This window comes from Nesoenas mayeri, assembly GCF_963082525.1.
Source record: "Nesoenas mayeri genome assembly, chromosome: 8".
NCBI lineage: Eukaryota > Metazoa > Chordata > Aves > Columbiformes > Columbidae > Nesoenas > Nesoenas mayeri.
The window spans coordinates 8828119-8848191 of record NC_137554.1 but is presented as its reverse complement, the minus strand read 5'-3'; the positions used below and the strand labels follow the sequence as shown (position 1 = coordinate 8848191).

General features: G+C 35.1%; 1 protein-coding gene across 1 annotated transcript in view; it reads left to right on the top strand.

The window, feature by feature from the left end:
• Positions 1 to 18860, top strand: part of TTLL7 (tubulin tyrosine ligase like 7) — a gene marked incomplete at both ends in the record, with an annotated part of 43583 nt that extends 24723 nt beyond the window's left edge. The window contains 8 exons of the mRNA XM_080348705.1: positions 2209 to 2404; positions 3407 to 3687; positions 6124 to 6258; positions 8484 to 8564; positions 12823 to 12983; positions 15238 to 15411; positions 15748 to 15787; positions 18804 to 18860. Of these exons, the coding sequence (XP_080204831.1) occupies positions 2209 to 2404; positions 3407 to 3687; positions 6124 to 6258; positions 8484 to 8564; positions 12823 to 12983; positions 15238 to 15411; positions 15748 to 15787; positions 18804 to 18860 (1125 nt within the window). The remainder of the gene's footprint in view (positions 1 to 2208; positions 2405 to 3406; positions 3688 to 6123; positions 6259 to 8483; positions 8565 to 12822; positions 12984 to 15237; positions 15412 to 15747; positions 15788 to 18803) is intronic.
• Positions 18861 to 20073: the final 1213 nt, after the last annotated feature.

Below are 20073 nucleotides of genomic sequence, written 5' to 3'. Positions count from 1 at the left end.
AAATAAAAATCCATTAGCATCTCAGAAAAGAAACATATGCAAGACCTACTGGACAAAACAAACCTGAGGGAACAGTACTTTTTGCATCATGTTGCCCAACATGTAAGGTTCATTCAGAAGGTCATAAAGTCCTATCATCCCTTACAAGTCAGTGACTGGCCTGCTGAGAGAAGCTGCTGTTAGGAGGTCAGATGCTCAGTGTCCATAAATAAGCTTTGCGTGTAACGGCTATTCCATATTTGCTAGGTATTTCAGGCTTGTTTTTATTTGAACGTGATTATGAGCTCAGAGTAGAAGTCAAGAATTTCCCAGAATGAAGGCATTTTTGCCTGCAATTAAAATTTTACTGAATTCTACTTAGATTGAGAAATATGTTCTGGAAATGTCTGATTTATTTGTAGCCTCTAGAGGGCACCTCGTCCTTACACACTGTGGGGTTTACTGGCGTTCATTACGTTGCTCCTGTTTGTGCAGGAAGAAGAACAAAAGAAATAAAATAACAGATATTTTAGAGGAAATGAGCAATTAATTTTATTTTTATTCTTCTGATATAAAATCAGCTGAGTTTAATTAGAGAAAAATCAGGTTAGCATGAGGGCAAAATCAAGGTCGTTGGAATTGCTAAACAATCAAGTACCTCTTATTTTAAGAGGTCAATTTAAACCCAGATCCAGCTATTATTTGTCATTAATGCATTTTTCATAATTTATCTGACCTTTCTTTTTATTCTTTGTTAATTGATGTGAAGTCTCGGTCAGGATGTTCTTGTTTAGCATATTCTGTGTGAGGAATATTCAGATGATAAGTGGAATGAGTTCTATCTCAACACTCCTGTGAATTTTGATTGAAAATGTTTATTATATCTTGTATAACTCATCAGGAATGTCTGATCAATATATCTCCATGATACATAGCATTTCATGATTAGAACAGCTATTTTTGAGAAAGCAGTAAGTGTAGAGGCATCTTAAATTGTCCTTTTGGCAGGTAGATGGATATCAAAATATTATTTGTGTAACTGGACAATTGTCATGATGCTCCTCAGCGGAATATTTTTCTTCAGCTTGTCCTTAGCTGATCTAACAGGTTGGGCTTGCAGGAACATACTGTCACTTTTAAGTTAGTGGCAGAAATCTCTTTCCTTCCTCGTCTGGAATAGAAGTTTAGGTAGCACATGTTTAGTTACAAAGTGTATCTTGCAGGAACAGTATCTTTGAGGCTTTTTTCAATTGCCATTCACAATAAATCTTGGTGCATTACATTATGCTAAGATAATAGGGCAATTTAAATTCATCCTGAGAGATCTTCTATTTCACTCTGACCCAAAATATGTTCAGAAATTATATTGATCTTTTTAAATCTGAATTTTAATTGCAGTCCATTAGATGACTAAGAGGATGAAGCCATCACCGTAGCTTCTTTATAGCTGAGAGTTACTGGAAAGAAAATATATAGGGAAAAAAAGTGACCACATGAGCCTTCTTAAGATGACAGATATAGTAGAGGATATTGCATTTTTCTTGTCTACCTGATGGTAGATAGAAGATGAAACATTTTAATTTTTAGTTCCTGCTCTTGCATCAGTTTCTCTGTCTCCTACTTTTTGTTTTGTCTTGAAGTATCCTTGGTAATAGCACAAGATTAATTAACTAACAGCACTGAATCCCATGTGCATATGGGACACTCAGCACACCTGGCGCAGCTTGCTGTCTTCTGCCAGTTTCTGCAGGATGTGGATTCATCACTTTCTCTTGCAGAATTTTTACCAGCCAAAGTTCCCTGATGCGTTTCTTTACTTCACATTGATTGTTGTTAAACTATAGCTTCAGTTATATTATTCAGTTATTAAATTATTATTCAGTTATTATATCAGTGAGGAATTGAAACTGATTGTAAATGGTATTCTGTATTACCTGATTTATGATTTCAAACTATAATTCAGTATGTCTGGTAATGTAAGTCATACTCAAAATAATTTTTTACCCCTTACTATATTCTGCTGCTCTTCATGTGACAAAGATTAGGATTTCTGTGTGCGAAATTTAATGAAATATATAAGCATTTATTCTAAAATTAAGGACAACCTTTCAATCAAATTTGAGAGGGTTTAAATATGTACAAATCAACCTACTTGAATCAGAGACCTAGTGTGGTAGTAACATGTTCTTTTGGGATTGTGAAGGAATTAAGTTGTTTTTTCTCCTTTAGCCATTGTATTCAATGCCAGAAAGCACACAGCCCTTAAGAAAACTCAAGAACTACAACAGCGATAGTAGCTGTGATAGTGATAGCAGTACGTCGGAATCAGGAGAAGAAACTGAAAAGGAAGATCACAATGAAAAAAAAGAGAAGAAAGTTTCATATGATCTTGAAGAAAACAAAGACAAATCTTTGGAACGTTCGGGTAAGTTAAATGATCACTTTTCCAAGTAAGTCTGGCATTCGTGATGAATTATATAAAGTGCTTCAGGGTTAAACATTGGTTTGCTTGTCTCATCTTCTTGAAAATCTTTACTAAATTAATGAAAATGAAGTTTTTAAAAAGGAAAAAAATGAAACATTTTTTTCCAAAAATGCTAAAGAGAAAAATATACTTGGGAAATGGTGGGAATTTTCCTTTTTGCTCTTAGATTTTTTTCTGAGTAGCTTGTTATTGTTTTCCCCTATAAAAGGTAGTCTTACTAAGCTTGAATTTGCTGGGGTATAGAAGGGATAAAGAAATGTATCTGGGCGAATATAGAAAGTAATATATTCCAGATGAGGTCCCTGCATAGTTTTTGTTTGTTTGGTGATTGTTTTCTTGCTTGTTGCAGACCATTAGTGTGAGCATGTTCTGTTGAACATGATATAGTGTGTTATTTTTTGTTTTAGTGGTGTACTGTCCCAAATAATTTCATCATGTAGTTGCACACGTGTTACACTGTTTCTAAAATTTTATTGTTCTTAGCAGAATCCTTTATTTAGCAGGAAACTGAAATAAAAAACTGGACAGCTGTGCAGGAGCAGATGAGGGAGACCAGATCTGCAAATATGGGATCCAACCATCACATTTTCTCTCCTGCTTCCATATTCTTACAGTCCAGAAGCTTCACACAGTAGCCACGATACTCTATGACCTATAGGGCATGCACACTCTGTCATAAATCTGATGCATGTTATAGAGAACTGGAATCTACCTGACTAAAGCAAACTACGAGAAAGAAAGAAATGTTACTTATAGAGTATATAAAGTGTGTATTATTAGGGGATCTGACATGACTGATTGCCACATATATAATTGTTAGTCAATGTACGTTATGGTATGTGTGCACACAAGTTGGTTATAGATGTTGTTAGTTACAAAAACTGAAAAATGGGTGTGAAGAGAATAACAAGTAATTACATCATTCATTTAATTTGTCTGCAGGTAGAATGAACTGGAAGCCTTCGATTAAAAATATAAAATCTCCATCATGTTCATCCCCCACCTCATCCACAGGTCCAATAAGGCGTTCTGTAAGCTGCCCTCGTTCAATATCAATACTGACTATGCAGTCACAGGCAGCAGAGCAACGTCCCTTTTCAGCCAAAGCACCTCTGCAAATCCAGCGTGCATCCTCAGTGAACAGGTCTCATTCTTTAAATCGAAGCCCATCTTCAGCCAGAGTCTCTCAGACGCCCAGTTTGGGAGCTATGAACTCATCGGGGGTGAGTTAAGACAGCAGTTGCATTCAAAATCAGTTCCATTTGTCTAAAACTCAATAAACACATTACTAATTTTTACAGTGTCAGAAAACCTGAGGTACTATGGTCAATGCTATTTTGACAGAAGCTCAGGTAAATCTCTAGACCTGCATATGACTTACAGTGAGTACTAGCTGTGATGTTTCAGTGTTCCTGGTGCAGTAATACAGATAGAAATCTGAGTTTTTGTGACTGGGAAACCTTCTCTCCTAAATTTTTTATTATATTGTATTGTATTGTATTGTATTTTATTTTATTTTATTTTATTTTATTTTATTTATTTTATTATTTTATTTTATTTTTTAAGATAAAAAGGTCTTTTACCTCACTTTAAAAGTTTCTATGATTTCTTTGGGGACTGCTGATTCTGAAAGAAGATTGTGCCTACCTTGGCTATCTTTACAGTAACAAAAATGCGTCAATATTTCAAACCCAGTGTATACACCAAGGGTAAATAGAATTAAACATTAGTAAGATGTTGTATGGGTGTCCATTGCAGGGAAAGGAGAGCTATACTTGCAAAGTGAACAATTCAAATTTTGTAGATAGGTCTTGTCATCCTTAGGATTTGCCACTGCAATACCTGCATCAGAAGCCACTGTTTTTTTAGAGTGAAGGTAAAACTTCTTTCATTTTGAAGCCAGTCCCTGAGACAGGCATTTAGACTCAATCTAAATATTAATAAATAGATCAGAATAAAGAGTTTCAGCTGTTTAGAATTTCTGTGGTTAGTTGTAATTCCACAATGTACTTCTGAATCATACCTTTTTTCCTTCTGTGACCAGACTGTCATCCATTTTGGTATTTCCTTCACAATGCAGGCACTTCTTTTGTATTTGCGTTATGCACCATGTAGCCACTTATCCCTGGGCAGTGTTTGCTGGGATCAGTCCCCAGCCTCATTCAGTATTTTATTGTGTGCTGGTGCCAGTGCATTTCCAGTCATGCTTTGGTGCTGACCTACATATTTCATCATCCAAATAATTTTTCTCAAGATGGGGCAAAACAAATTGACACTTTTAACCCATATTTGCAGCCTTTCTCCATTGTGGTGAGCTTAGATTCTGAGAAATTCTTTTGTAATGCTAATTAACTTGCTCCATAGTATTTACCGTATCTAATAATATTTTTTATCTGGTAGAATGCTCATTGTCTGTTTTGCCTGTGAGGCTTTGTCTAAATAATGAAAAAGGATCCTTTTAAAATGGTGTGTTGACATCTTGTGAAATACTCCTTAACGTGGATTTCCATCTTTAAAGTCAGCTAATAGAATTGAAAAGACATTAAGATGATTGTATCTTCACCACAACATGATGAAGATATTTTTTATCACATTACCTATCTCAGGTTTAAAAAGTGCCCTTTTATCATCAAGATGTACTCTGAGAGTTTAATGTGACAGGGCTTATATAGATTTTTCTATTCACATTAACTTTATATCAAATACAAATTACTGAAAGATGAAAAACAGTCTCTTGCCATCTGACATTAAAAATGGGCTACTCGCTTAAATGAACATTAGTAAGAAACCATACTCTCTCTTTTTCATTGAGAAAGCTCCACCACAGAGGTGATCTTGATATACAGAACAATTATGCTGGGTGATACAGCTGAAGTCATGCTTCTTAAAATAATGTGAATAAAATTACTCACAGAATGGGTAAGAAGTATTCGTAACTTAGCACTGTATTGTGGATGGAACGCTGTTCATAATTATTTTTGCAACTAAGAATAATATATATTACTGCTATAGAATAAAATTAAAATCAATAAGCTGTAACTTAGAAGAAGTCACTTGTGTGTGATAAAGTATTAGTTTATCCAACCTTTAGGCAAGAAAAGAACAGTATATTGCCACTTCTGGAGCCTGCTGAGATCCATATGTATTCTAAAGGTGTGGAAACTATGTTTAGATTGTGCCATTTGCAGCCAAGGATTACAGACATATTATTATAGCAGTTATTTACAAATCCAGTTTTGTTTATATTTGCTATTTTATTATTTCATCCACATTATTATGTATCATATAGCAAAATATTTTATTAAGTTCAAAAATATTTATCACTTACTTAAGCAAAAATATCCTTAAGTAATATTGTAGTTCTTACAAAATACAAAGATTTAGAAATGCCTAAAAATCTTGAATTTCATTCTTGAAAAAGAAACTTATATTTGAACAGTTTGTATTTAATTTCTTGGCAACCATAAATAATGATAATGCATTAGTGTACATGAGGCATATGTGTATATATTAGTTTTGTATTAGATATTTCTACACACTCTAATACTGTATTTTATGTCACTGTGTTTTAGAATTTACTTTTGTCAAGGAAACATATTTATAATGTAACCTAATGATATGCCTGAAATTCTTCCTCTGCTTCATGTTGTTTTTTTTAGAGCGAGTCTTTGCTGCAACAGAAAACAAAGGAGCAAGAAGTTGCTTTGACAAAAGAGACTCTTCTCATTATCAATGACATGAGAATGAAGTTCCCGGGAAAAACAGATGAAGAATCAGAATTAATTATAGAAGATGTAAGTATCTGTAAATAAGAAAGAAGAATTACAGGCTAGGCACTTACTATTTAGGCTACTAAAATAAAGTATAAAGCTCAGCTTATGATTCATAAGCTTCTGTGGCCTTAAAACTTCTAAAACTCAGGATAATTCAAAAGATTTTGAAAGCTTGGGGATTTTGCATAGTTTCTGACCTTAAAAGAGCAACACTGAAAACATTCCTGTGTCTTTATAAAATATATGAGAAACAATCAGGAAGGTTAGGAAAATTCAGTTTTTCATTGTGGAGAAAGTTTAAACTTTAAGCTAAGAAGAATGTTACAATTCATTAACAGTTTATATTTCATCTGATCTTGTTAGTGCAGACCCTGACATGTTTAACTTGCTCTTGAGCCAGCACGCTAGGTAGAGAACTCAGACTGGTGTGCCGCAGGGCAAACTGGAACTTGGTGTCCTGGTTTCAGCTGAGATAGTGTTAGTTTTCTTCCTAGTAGCTGCTACAGTGCCATGTTTTGCATTTAGAATGAGAATGAAGTTGATAACACACTGATGTTTTAGTTGTTGTTGAGCAGTCAAGGACTTTTCAGCCTCTCACGTTGTGCCAAGTGCACAAGGAGCTGGGCTGGGGCACAGCCGTCGGGTCCTGGGGACATTCCTCACCATCTGACAGAGTGCTCAGTGTAGAAAGCTGGGGGAAGCTGCCCAGGGTACCACTGCTCAGGGACTGGCTGGGTGGCAGTTGACACGTGGTGAGCAATTGCCATTTTGCTTCACTTGTTTTATATACTCTATTATTCTTATTATTACTATTTTCCCTTTCTGTTCTATTAAGCTGTCTTTATCTTAACCCACAAGGTTTCCCTCTTTGTTTTTTTACGATTCCCTCTCCCATCCTACTGTGAGGTGGGGGTGAGCGAATGGCTCTGTCTGGTGTTTAGCTGCCCGCCTGATTAAACCACAACAGTTTGTTAGTCATAAAGAACATTGGTCACACTCTTTTTGCCTCTTCTGGTGTGCCAGCTTACCCCTTCTTGCATCCAATGTTGTCATGAGCCTCATAATGTGGTATCAAACATGTGAAACAATGACCAATCTAAAGGGCAATTAAAAAACAACACCTAATATTAAGATATTAAACAGAAAATACATGGTATCTAAATCCTTTTAAAATATCTAGTGTGAAGAAACTAACTTCAGCTTGGAAAAGGGAAAAAAGTGAAGATAAAAGTTCATTTCTTTGTCTACTAGAACTATGGAGGTATCTAGTAATTTAAATTAACACCTGTATTCTGATGTAGGAAGCACAGTCCATCGTGTATTAAAATTCATCTAATTCATTATCCAGGCAGAAATGCTCTTTGCTACACAGTGGAAAGGAATTCTCCTGCACTGATGGTTGATTTCAGTGATTCTGGAAGAGAGCATTCATAACTAGTGTATTGAGTTTCTCATCTTAGAAGCAGATATAAAACGCTTCGTTAAATTTTATCTTTCAGACACATGAGAGTGTGCGTGCATTTATGTAGTGTGGGACTGTGTGTATGCACTCCATCTAGTGGTGCTTTCTCATATAACATTATCATGGTTATACATACACTTATTTCAGGATTCTTTGGTAAATTCTTCTGGCCTTAACCAGTTTCTGATGGGAAATACTATTTCACCATGTAAGGAAACAAGCAATGGCATATTAGTTATCGGTGAGGGAGAACTTGTCGTACATCTGGAAAAGAATAAAATAGAAAGATAAAACAAAAAAATAAAAATATGTTCATGGCTTGAGCTATTTGATAGCACTTAGACATCATAAAAGGAGAGTGTTGCAATTCATATGGGATCATTTATAGAAAGGATGTTTTCAAAGTATCTCTAATGTCCTTTATGCAACAAAAAACCTCACAATTTAAATAGATTAACGGTTATGCATTATTGAACTTACTGCTTTGTTCAAGGAATCCAAGCTGAATCAGTCAAGACAAGTTTCTACCTGCTTTGTTGCATACAACTGTAAGAATCAGGTGGAAAAGAGGGTGGAATTAAACTGAAAGATTGCACAAGTCTTTGCAAACATTCCCTCACATGAATTTGCAAACATTTTTCTGTTTCTTTCAGAGAAAAGTTATTTTCACAGATATTTTTTAGGTGCTCATACTTTTTAGCATTAGGAATACTCATGAATGAAATGCCAGATTTCAGTTGTTTTTATGTGTATTTCTTTTATCTTGTGTTTGCAATGACTACAGATTATGGATAATTGGAAGTATCATAAAACAAAAGTGGCATCCTATTGGTTGGTAAAACTGGATTCTGTGAAGCAACGAAAAGTAAGTGACATATATCTCATTTGCTGGAGATCATCTGAAATAGATGCATAGCACTGTTTCTACTAGTGTTTAGCAGTAGCTGAGAGTGACCTGAGATGCTATTAATACTAATACATATATGAATGAATTCCAGGGCAGAAAGTTACGTTGTTCTGTATTAAGACAAGCATAATTATCCTGGAACACATTTTCAAAAACAATTTATCAAAAAATTAGTCTGCTGAAAGAAAAGCAAACAAATACGTGACCAGTGCTTACATACCTAATTTTTAGCAAATATTCTTAGAAGGGTATTGATTCAACAGATTTGATTGGTAAGGGCTAAACCAGTCAGCAGTTTCAGACCAGGCAAATCAAAACTCCATTAGAGTTAGTGATACTGCACTTGGTTATTTGAGTCTTTGACCCACAGTATTACAATAGATCATGTTGAATAGAAAAATAGACCTGCCAAGCGAAGATTATTGACATTGTTATAATGTTCGACTAAGTGGTCTAGTCTTGCAAAGGACTAATTATATTTATCATTCTGTCTTCACTCATTTGCTATCTAGGAGCTACCGTTGTGCATAACATCTAAACAGCTTTTAATCTGTTTAAAACCTGACATACGGTAGTATGTGAGTCATATCTGTATGACATATGTCAGTCAAAATCATCTTCCCAGTGTCATATTTATTTTCCTTACTGCAGCAGAAATAATATAGCAGTATTTTGTGTCAGTGACTGAGACAGAGAAAGACCAATTATGAGAATTAGCATATCAGGTCCAGGCATTTAATATCTGTGTGTTTCAGTTTCACAATCTGTCTTTATAGACCATAAAAGAAAGTAGCTTAATCAAAATGCTGCATACATGATAAATGTGATAATTGGAAAAGATTTGTAAGTTTTTACAGAATGCTGGAAGAATGATTTCAGATCCTCATTTCAAATCACTTTTTATAAAATCATCAGTGTGATTCTCAAATCATATTCTATTGAATATTGCATTAAATGCTTGTATTTCATACTGGATGGAGAAGACATCTCTATTTAATGTGACGTCATATGATAGAAATATATTAGATCGTTCAAGCTAAGTACAGATATTAGATGGAATATGTGTCCGCACAGCTTTCTAAAACTAAATTAGACATGACAAACTGAAGAAGAACTTGGAAATGTAGGAGGCTATAATTTAATCAAAATTCTTCTCAAACCATGTCAAATGGCAGCTCAGATCTATAATTTAGCAGAATTATTTCTTGTGCCATTGACAGGAATCAGTACAGCAACCAACTTCATTGACTGAAATAGTGTCATGTTTGTTTGATATCTACAGCAGTTCTGCTGAATAGTCCTTTGCTTCAAATGATCTTGTATTCCTTTTTAATTACAGGAAAGAGTGCTGTAATCCCAATACACATGCACAGGTTGTGTGAATATGGCAGTTGTAGCCTTTTGCCCAAAACCAGATTGATTCTTAGTGGGGGCTTATAGAAAATGGTGATACGGAGGAAGAACTGCTAGGACAGGAGGGATACATACATACATACATACATACATACATACATAATAGGGCCCAAAATTCACACTGCTGCTGCAATGGAGATATCATTTCTCAGCAGGAATCTTTGGGGCAGTTGGAACTGGTGTGGGATATGTTGCTAGAATTGCTTTCTATAATCTATGATGCCACAAGTGTGAAAAGAAGTCACCAGATTGGGCTCATTGTTGCAACTGAGATTCATGGCTTTCACAACAGACTGGTTAAGATGTCTCTTTCAAGCCTTCTCCATAGGACATTCCCCAAAACTACGGGAAGGAATTGCCACAGGGAGAGTGAAAAATCTACTCTTTGAGGGACTGAGGCTGTTTACATTCTCCACTTGCCCTTCCTAAGCTCCTTTGGGCCATCTGGCTTAATTTACCTGTGCCTGTCTGGTTATTGGGTGTGGTGGGTTTTTTAAACTTTCAAATTTAGTCAACATCTTATCCTTTAAGTGTTATTTCAGAAGTCTATCAGTGAAGAGTGGTTCTGTCCTTTATTTGACTGAAAGTCATGTAAAACCAAGGGCACGTGCACAAAGTCAGGATGATATAGGTTGATATGCTACGTCGTTATTAGCAAAAACAGTGCAATCAGGAGTGTGTATTTCTTTGCTTTTCTTGTGGGAACATCATTTACAACTTAGGAGACTTATAATTCCTGAAGCACTGCTGGGCCCTTCATCTTTGCCTGCACTGGAAATAATTTGCCTTTTTCTTTTAAACTGCTTTTAACCTCAAACCCTTCAAGCAATCAGAAAGTTATTCTTACAAGGGTAGTTTATAAAAACGGATTAACTTTGACAATGACATTGCAGCTGAGGGCTGCCAAATGTGTAAGCTTTTGTTGATTTTGAAAGAAGTATGTTTTATATTCCAATGAGGTGGATAAAGGAGAAGCAAGCTCAAGGTACAGAATATTTATGCAAGTAGGGAATCTGTCTCTAAGGGACCTTCTGCAACTTCATGAAATACAAAACAGAAACTCAGTCCCCTTCTCAATACTTACGGGGAAATTCTAACGTGCAAGAAGAAAATACCTGGGCAATGTACTAGATTTCATGGTGTTCATCCCTGACAGCTGTATTTGCTTAACAATTATTCAATGTAGAAAAATTAAACTTCTGCTCATATTCTTAGCGTGTAATATTCTGGCATTGCAGCAGAGGTAGGGGAGGCATTTAGAAGCAAGTAAACCAATGAAATCAACACATGTTAAAATGAAATTTAGCCTCCCAAGACTTTTATGAAAAAGATACTTTTGTATGGGAGGAATTGGGACTGCTTCATGTTACATCACTTTACGTAATTTCTTTTAAAGTGTTTTGATGGTTACCAGAGGGTTTTGAATACACTCTTTCATAACATTTTGTTCTGTTACACCTAAATAATTGGTTGTACTAAAGTAAATGATGTGAATTAAAGTAAACAGAAAGCTGAAGGCAAACTAGGGAAATTAACTTAGAAAAATGAGGATGTAGGTTTCATGAAGTTCCAGCTCTTGTGCAATGCCTTGTCTCTTTTCTTAAATGGATGATTGAGGCCATGTTTGCAAATTAAGAACAATTAACTAGGATGTTTCTCCCTCTGGCATATTGGCAATATCAATATAGTCAAAACAGAAAGAAAGTTTTTTTCCAGACTACCTGGCAGTCTGTGTCTTGCTTTAAGATGCAAGGTTCAGTCCTTAGTTTTCTCCAACTCCAAGTGCTAAAGTGAAAGGAAAACCTCTGCTTTGGCACCATATTTCTTAGTTCATGTCTTTTGGACCAGTGAGAGAATCTACATGGGGTGAAATTGTTCTAGTTCACACAGGGAGATAAATTACTATTAGTCAGCATAAAGAAAAGTATGGTTGATCCTTTCTATAATTTAGGGACTGAGTTGGTTCAAAAGGGTGTGTACAATCACAGCCATTTGTGTGGGAAAGGTCCCTGGGATGTGCAAAGGTGTATCCCAGAGGACTCTGATGAGTAGGATGTGCGACTGCCTCTGAGTGTGTGTGTGCACTGAGGAGCCAAGACTTGCTGAGTAGAGCTCTCTGTGCTGTACTGAATGCAGCTCAGCCTTTTCTTCACCTGCATCCTTACACTTGCATTTAAATGGAGTCCATAAATCTGCTGTGCTTCTATAAACATCGCAATTTTAAATCTCTTGCTGATTATTTTCTTACTTATTGATTTCACTACGCTGTTCCCTGCATGAAAGGTAAACTAAAATGGTTTGATCTAGGGTAACACTGAGCTTAAACAGACATTAAACTAAAAGTAGCTTGTAGCTTTTCAGGACATTTTAGTCCTTTATAAAATAAATGGTATTTTAAAAGAGTGGGAAAAGAAGATGACATAATATTCAAATATATAATATTTGGGCTGTTAATTTTATTGCTTTTAGGCTGCAATTGTGTCCATTTTGTTTCTTTCTGAACTCTTTTTGTAATTTAAATGAGTTAGTATTGAACAGACTGAAAAAATAGAAATGAACTTTTCTGTAATAAAAAGAAAATATTTTGATTTGACTTTGCAAAATGTTATTGACAGAGAAAGCATATCGGAAAAGTTTGCTGATGAATGCACAGAAATGAAACACAGACATCTGTGGGAATTCAGAGTTATGCAGTCATCTTGTGTGTGTGTTTATGTGTATGCGTGCAGTGAATCACTGAACAGTTGGGTTTAGGTTTTGCAATATGCCTTTGCTTTAATTTGCTTGGAATACTCTTTCCTAGGTTTTGGATATAGTCAAGAGAAGTGTTCGTGCAGTTCTACAGCGTGTCTGGAAGGCTCCAGACATTGAAAATCTACATCTGTACCGTCTCTTCAACCGTGTATTTAATCGCTTACTTTGGAGCCATGGTCAAGGTCTATGGAACTGTTTCTGTAATTCAGGGTAAGCCTATTTTTCGTATCTTGGTCTTCTTCATACCTTCACAATTAAAATCAATGCTGACACACTTTGTTGCTCATTTTCATTGAAGAGATTGCTGTAATACATTGAAATTGTTTTATAAACATCCAAACATATAGTATTAGAAATCTAATAATGTAGGGCACCCAATTCAGTAATGGAATCATACATTTAGTAATGTATTTACAAATACAGTGACCTTAAGAAAAAACCTAATTTTCAAAATATCTGAGCTTTAGGTCCACTCTTTCACTGGATGGTGCACAATTTTGAGGCCTGACCACTGTAAGTGTCAAATATAGACTTGCCATCAATAGAAATCATTGTCATATCTATTTGAGGTCAAGACTTAGAAGGGAAGAATTCAGAAGTGCAGCTGACATCTCATGCCAAATGCAATGTCAGTTCTGTTATTTACAAATAATGGGTTTGATTACATTCACTGTGCTTGATTACATTCACTGGTTCCCACACTGGTGGGAATTGAAGTATATACAAAATAGGAAATTTCCACACTGAGGTAAGCAGATGTTTTTGGTTTGGGTAGCAAATACAAGTTTTCTGTTGGGGAAAAAAAGATCAGGCCATATATGGAAGATTCAATATCCTACAATTCAAAATCTACAATTGTGAAATCAAAAGCAGTCATGTAAGGATAGGTTTGGAGGATCAGATCATAGGTATAAAAGAATCACCCCCGCCTGCCAAATTCTTCATAAAATAAAAATACAAATGTTTAAATATGAAATAGATTGCATGCAAAAATAGATTTTCCCTGTAAGTATATACAATGTATAAGGAATGGGGGGTTGATTAGCTTGCATAAGGTGTTCTAAGAGATTTATTGAAAATGAATACAACAAACACAATAGTATGCTGATGGAATTGTATGTATTGTATGAACAAAGGAATCAGGTCAATATGTTCTTCACATATAGTCATTTATGATGTGTAGAGAATGCACATTATGCACTTGTTAATTGTTTCCCCACAAAATGGTTGGTAAGAAAAAGGACCTGAGAGTATCCAAAAGGTCATCAGTTCCTTGGGCTATACATACAGATTATCTTTTTGTCATTGATGTTTATAGTTCCATCCTAATACGGTGTAATTTTAAACATCCCACTAGGCAGAAGTAAGCTTGCTGGTTCTTTGATGTTGTTTTGAGGACAAACTTCCCACAGCAGGGTTGTGAAATCTACTGCTGATGTCAGCGGCCAAGGTTAAATCATCCTGGCTGCTATGTTGAAGCCAGATGTAACAGATTTTTCTCACTCTTTGCTTCTTTCTTAAACAAACAAAAAACCTCAAGCTTACAAACTATCTGTGCTACTGGATAATGTTTTGCCTGAAAAAAGGTCTTCACAGGGACCATGTTGCCTTTAAAACAGATGTATCAATCTGTAATCTGGTCAGAATTTGGCACAAAACAGAGGGTTGAGGTGTGTGCAAAGAACTATTGTCGTCTTTTGTGGTAAAACATACCTGGCTTATATTGGTATGGTAGGGTTTGGGGTTTTTTGGAGTGAGAAATGGCTTTTCAAGAAAACTACAGCATGATGGTCTGCATTTGGAAAAGGAATATGTCTATAGATACACTTTGCAAGTTCTGCTTAATTGTAGAAGACCAAGCCCATATGAGCAGATGGAATGATAAGTAATATTTAAATGACTGAACTGAGAAACTCTCCTCATATGGTTATTTGGATAAGGAAGCAGAGCACATACTAATCTCCTGTAAATTAGTTTCGTATTTGTTTCTTAGTGTCATGTACTTGAATTAGAAGAAGAGTAATATTATGCTGTGTAGACATTTAGAAATAATTTATTATTTTTATTAATTCCTTTAATGTCACATCACATTTGCACTCAGCTGGTAGCCTGTTAAAAATAGTAAGTGCTTTTTCTTATTCCTGTTTTAAGACTCATATAAATTATGTGACAGTAAATCTTTACGTGCTAAACCTAAGTAATGGCCCTGTAAATGCTTTAAGGAACAAACCAAGTGAAAAAATGGCCATGGACACTTCACATATGAAGATTAACTTCTTAATTTGTGTTTTGGACTCAGCATCTGCCACCATTGGTGTTAAATAGTATAGACCTTTCCTGTAAAGAGGCATGGTCATGCTTTTTTTTCTTGTTCTTCTATTGTTACAATCTGATACAAAGCAGTAAAGCTCTCAAATTGCAATTTGTGACAGAGAACATGAAATCATGTCTTTTTCCATAACAGGAGCTCTTGGGAAACCATATTCAGTAAAAGCACAGAGGTGGTGACGCCTGAGCAACTCCAGTGTTGCCGACGAATAGTACAACTTTGTAAACACTGCCTGCTGGTGGTTTACAAATATTCATCAGATTCAAGAGGATCCCCAACTGGGATTAGCCCCTACTGGGATGATACAAGGTATACATTTCAATATTCTCTTCCTAAATTATAAGTATAAAGGATAATATTGGAACAGCTTTCAGTCTATGTTGCTACCACTAGACTTTTCTTTAAGCCTAGTTCACTACGTATTAAAAAAAACAAAGGGCAAAACTCCTAACATTTCCCTTGCTCCCAAGTTTCTGTTGCTCTGGTCTCTCTAGCCTACTCAGGAAGAGCTGCTAAAGGAAGACTAGATACACAGATTTTGTGTGAAGCTACACTTATTAAAATCTTGGTTGCCTACTGCCCAAGTAGCTGCAGCAGAGGCTTTCCATAAAGTAAACTGAGAATTTCCTTTCTTCCCCTTCTCAGATCCCTCAAAGTCACTGATTCCAGATTTGCATTCCTAGAGGTATCCTAACATGTATGATACTTCTGACGTCACATTCACAGTGGGATGCTATAGGGGCACAGTTCCAGCCAAGGGTCAGGTAAGTGCCATCTGATTTACTGTATTGCACAGTTTTGCAAAGTTGATTTCCAAAACCTGCACATTGGAAGTTTTATTATTCATCTCACAGAGCATAAATATACTTTCAAACCTTGCAAAACAGCATCATATAGTAAAGAAATTATTTGGCACTTACCCGATTCTCCATTGGCTGGTTTAGTTCTCCAACTGGCTACAATAGCGATTATAATGTTGTCAGTATAGGGAGTACTGAAAATGCTCGAACTGTGGGAGTCTGTGATCTGCAATTTAACAGTTGTAGGTGAAGAATGAAACGTAATTTTCAAATCACTGAGGTTCCAATTTCTATCCGTAATGGCAATTTGAATTATTATGTATATAAACTTACAAATGCTTTGTTTATATACAACATCTTACAGACATTATTTCATAGAAGGGATTTCTGAGTTAAATATTACATGCAAAGCAGACCTTTGATATATTATCTGTTAAACTTATTTTATGACATAATTGCTTACTTGCTATATCTCAGACTAGTTATTTGATACACTGAACCCATTTGTTATTGTCATGTGGATCTTAAGGCACTCTAACATAATTTAAAACCAACTAGAAACTCAATTTGTTTGGTCACAGCAAAGCAGAAGTATGTTAGCCACAAAGCAAATCGTATTCAATATTAACATCTACTGAGCTGTAGCAGGAGTATGGTAAAGTCATCTGGATTAGCTAAGACTAGAAAATCTTCAACCTTGAAGTTTTTATTGCTTTTACTGTTAGTACTGCAGAAAATTTTTCATCATGACCAACCACAAACTTTTCAAACTGATCGGATTACTCTAATGTACTGCAGCAAGCAGAACTTTCTCATCTCCTGTTTCTGTATTTCTTTGGATACTGAATGGAAGTTTATTCACAAATTTCACGGGCCAGGTTAATCTAAGTCCTCTATATCCTAAATACCAGCATGTCTTCAGTGATAGTGTCATGACAACTCTGATTAAAGCTACAGTTTTTATATTAATCTCCACAAATATTACATCTGTACTGTGGACACATCAATATGCTAGTTAACCATGGTATTCTGAATTTGTGAAATGAAAGATACATATGGAAATAAATGCTCTTGCCCATTATGCCCCACAATTGTAGGATAATGAACTATTGTTGTAGAAATGGGATAACCACAATGCTATTTCACTTTTCACCTAGGCTTCTGTTTTTAAATGATATAAGAATCTGCCCTACTGATCATAGTTTTCTTGACTCTGCTAAATTTTGTGAATTTTCAGATCAGAGTACAATTTAATAAATGTACAAGAAGTCAATTTTTTCAAGATTTTATAAAATCTAATTCGAATAACTTTTTTTTCTGAGCACAAACCATTTTTTGTTTGTGTTTCGGAAACAAATGTTTGTGAAACTAAAGCGTTCGAAGATTACAAATAGATACCTGCCTAGATGAGAAAATTTACTTGAACAGGGAGAGAGAAGATAATGAAAGCACCACAGATTTATTTTTTCACTTTTCAATTCTGTTCTCAATCTCACCGCCACACCGTAAATCCACTATGTGCCATGAAGAGAATGAATGGGAGTATTAATGTAAATGTGCATTAATGTCATTTTTTCCCCTCACAAAATTAAAAGTGTATTGAAAACAATAGGAGAGCTCAAAAACTATACCAAAATATCTTTAAAATAATAGCTAAAATCAGTGTAAAAAGTTAGACTTTTTGTACTTTGATTTATTCACCTAGGTTGCAAAATCTAAAAAAAATCCCATCTATTGCTAGATCCTTACAGCTTGCTAAATAATTTTATCTATTACATGGCATATTCTCTGGGAAGCATTCTTTTTTTCACTGTATTGTCAAGCAATGGTAGGACTCAGTCTGGCGATGTAGTGAACCGTCAAGCTTAACACCGACCCATATCAAATCAGACCTTATTTTTTTGTAAATTGTTTGAAAAATACATTGATGATAGTATTTTTCTAATAACAGCTTTTCTCAAAGCTTAAACCAAATGTGTATGCTTTCTTATACAGGTTGTCTCCCATTGTGATGCTGTTTCTATTAATGTGATTAATACGATCAGTCTTTTAACTTATTCATCATTAATCAATATGATTCACTAGAATGATACAACAATTTTTAAGCAATAATTTATACGGTGTGTTGTGTTAATCCATCCTAACATTGACATAATTCATTATGAAATTCCGATTTAGTGTGGAGGTTACTTTTGCACACTTACTGTGCTCATCTAATGACTTCTGCAGTTAACTATTAGGAACTGAAAACATGAAAAAATTGAAGAATGAATATTAAGCATTTGATAAATTGCTGTTGGTAGTATTACTTAAAATATAGGCTATGTAGTTGTCTGAATTTAAAAGGTAAATAGTCACTGATGTGACTTACTAGGCTGCAGCATCGTTTCTTGCTTTACTAGAGTAGTGATGATAGCATGTCTATTTGTGGAGAATTAGAACTGGAAACCAAAGCTGAACATTTCTGTTTCTTCACTGATCCACTTCTTTTTACAACTTAATGTTTTATAAGCTATGTAACACCAATTGCAGTTTTTATCCAGTGTAAGCTGAATAAATAGTTCTATAATAACAGAGCACTGGGTGAAGTATTAATTTTTGGCAGTAGTGTTAGACAGTTTGCCATTGTGTTATTTATCCGCTTGCTTCAAACATAAAGGACTGGAAAGATGTTTGATCCTCATATAACATCTTGAAATTTTGCTGAGAGTTTCTCTGGGTTTAGATCTGTTTCCTGAGTTAGCTAGTGCCTAGTGCCCTGTGAGTTTCATAAGTAGTATTTATTGTATGTAATTTCTTTGATACAACAGTTTTAAGGTATGGTGCATGAACAACTAATTCTTTAACTCTTGAATGTCACTTTGCCTGTAAATGCTACTATATTTTTCATATCCTTTCTAGGTATTTATTGTCAGGACCTTCACTGTTCATCATGAAATCATCCTCGTCCAACGTTAGCTGCAGTTCATCTGGAATGCCTCGCCATAACATTTTGTTCACACACAGATACAGTCATTTGTGAAGCAAAAGGAAAGTTGCTGTTCTTTGTAAATAATGACACTCCATGTATTTTTTTTTTCAAATTAAAATTTGTCATGGAGCTAAATACAAGCGCTGTTATATAATTGCTACCATATTATGATAAAATTTAGCTGAAAACCTACTGTAAAAGCATAGCTTTTCTGGGAAACATAATAAACCTTGTTAAGTTGTTTACACACACGTGTGAATGTGTAGATCTTGCTAGGTTTATAAGTAATTCCTTCCTACTAGAAATGTAATTTTTTCTGCAGAATATATAAAATGGAATTGATCTTGAAGATCCTATTACAGTGTTACATTATTTTGTAAGTACAATACTTTGACTTGAATATTATTTATTGTAAAGTTATAAGATTTATTGTCTCAAATGTAATTTATCCTTTAATAAGGAAGATGATTTAAAAACTGTAGTAGAACAGTAAAACTGCAACTGTCATCAAAATAATCTGACCATTTCTTAGACATGTTTAAAATAATCCCCAAAACTCTTTAAGCCAAACCTGAGGCAGACATCTTTTTATTTCTCCTCTGAAATTACAAGATCTATTTAACGCTGCTATTTTTCTTAAAGGATGTGGTATAGTATCTTTTAGCCAAAGTGAAGGCATCTAGCACATAAACAGTAAAAACATCAGTTTAGGCATTCAGTGTCTAATTGGATTCTTGTACTAAAGTGGAAGCCAATGTTTGTTACCGGTTTTTCACTCCCATTACCTATGTCCTGTGCCTTTAGGTTTCTTTTGGGAGCATCAGTCACCTCTGACTTGCACAGGCTTGCATAGTGCATAGTTATTCTGTTTTACTGCACAAGTGGAAAGCAGACATCTTTAGGAAATACTGCAGCTGTAATGTATTATTTCAACCGTAAACTAATTGGTTTCTTGCAGTTTCTAACATACAACCCAGTACCTATGCTAGAATGTATCCTTGCAATGGACAGTATTTTCTAGATTGCTGACACTTGTAAATGTTGGAAATCTAATTCATTAGAAAGCCTCCATTCAGATTTAGCTTCCTGGGTCTGGCTGAAGGGCACAAAAAGAAATGAGTCAGAGCAGGAATCTACTATTAACAGGACTTGTAACCTGAAAGCATCATTCAGGTTTTGGTACACCAATTCATTCCGCTC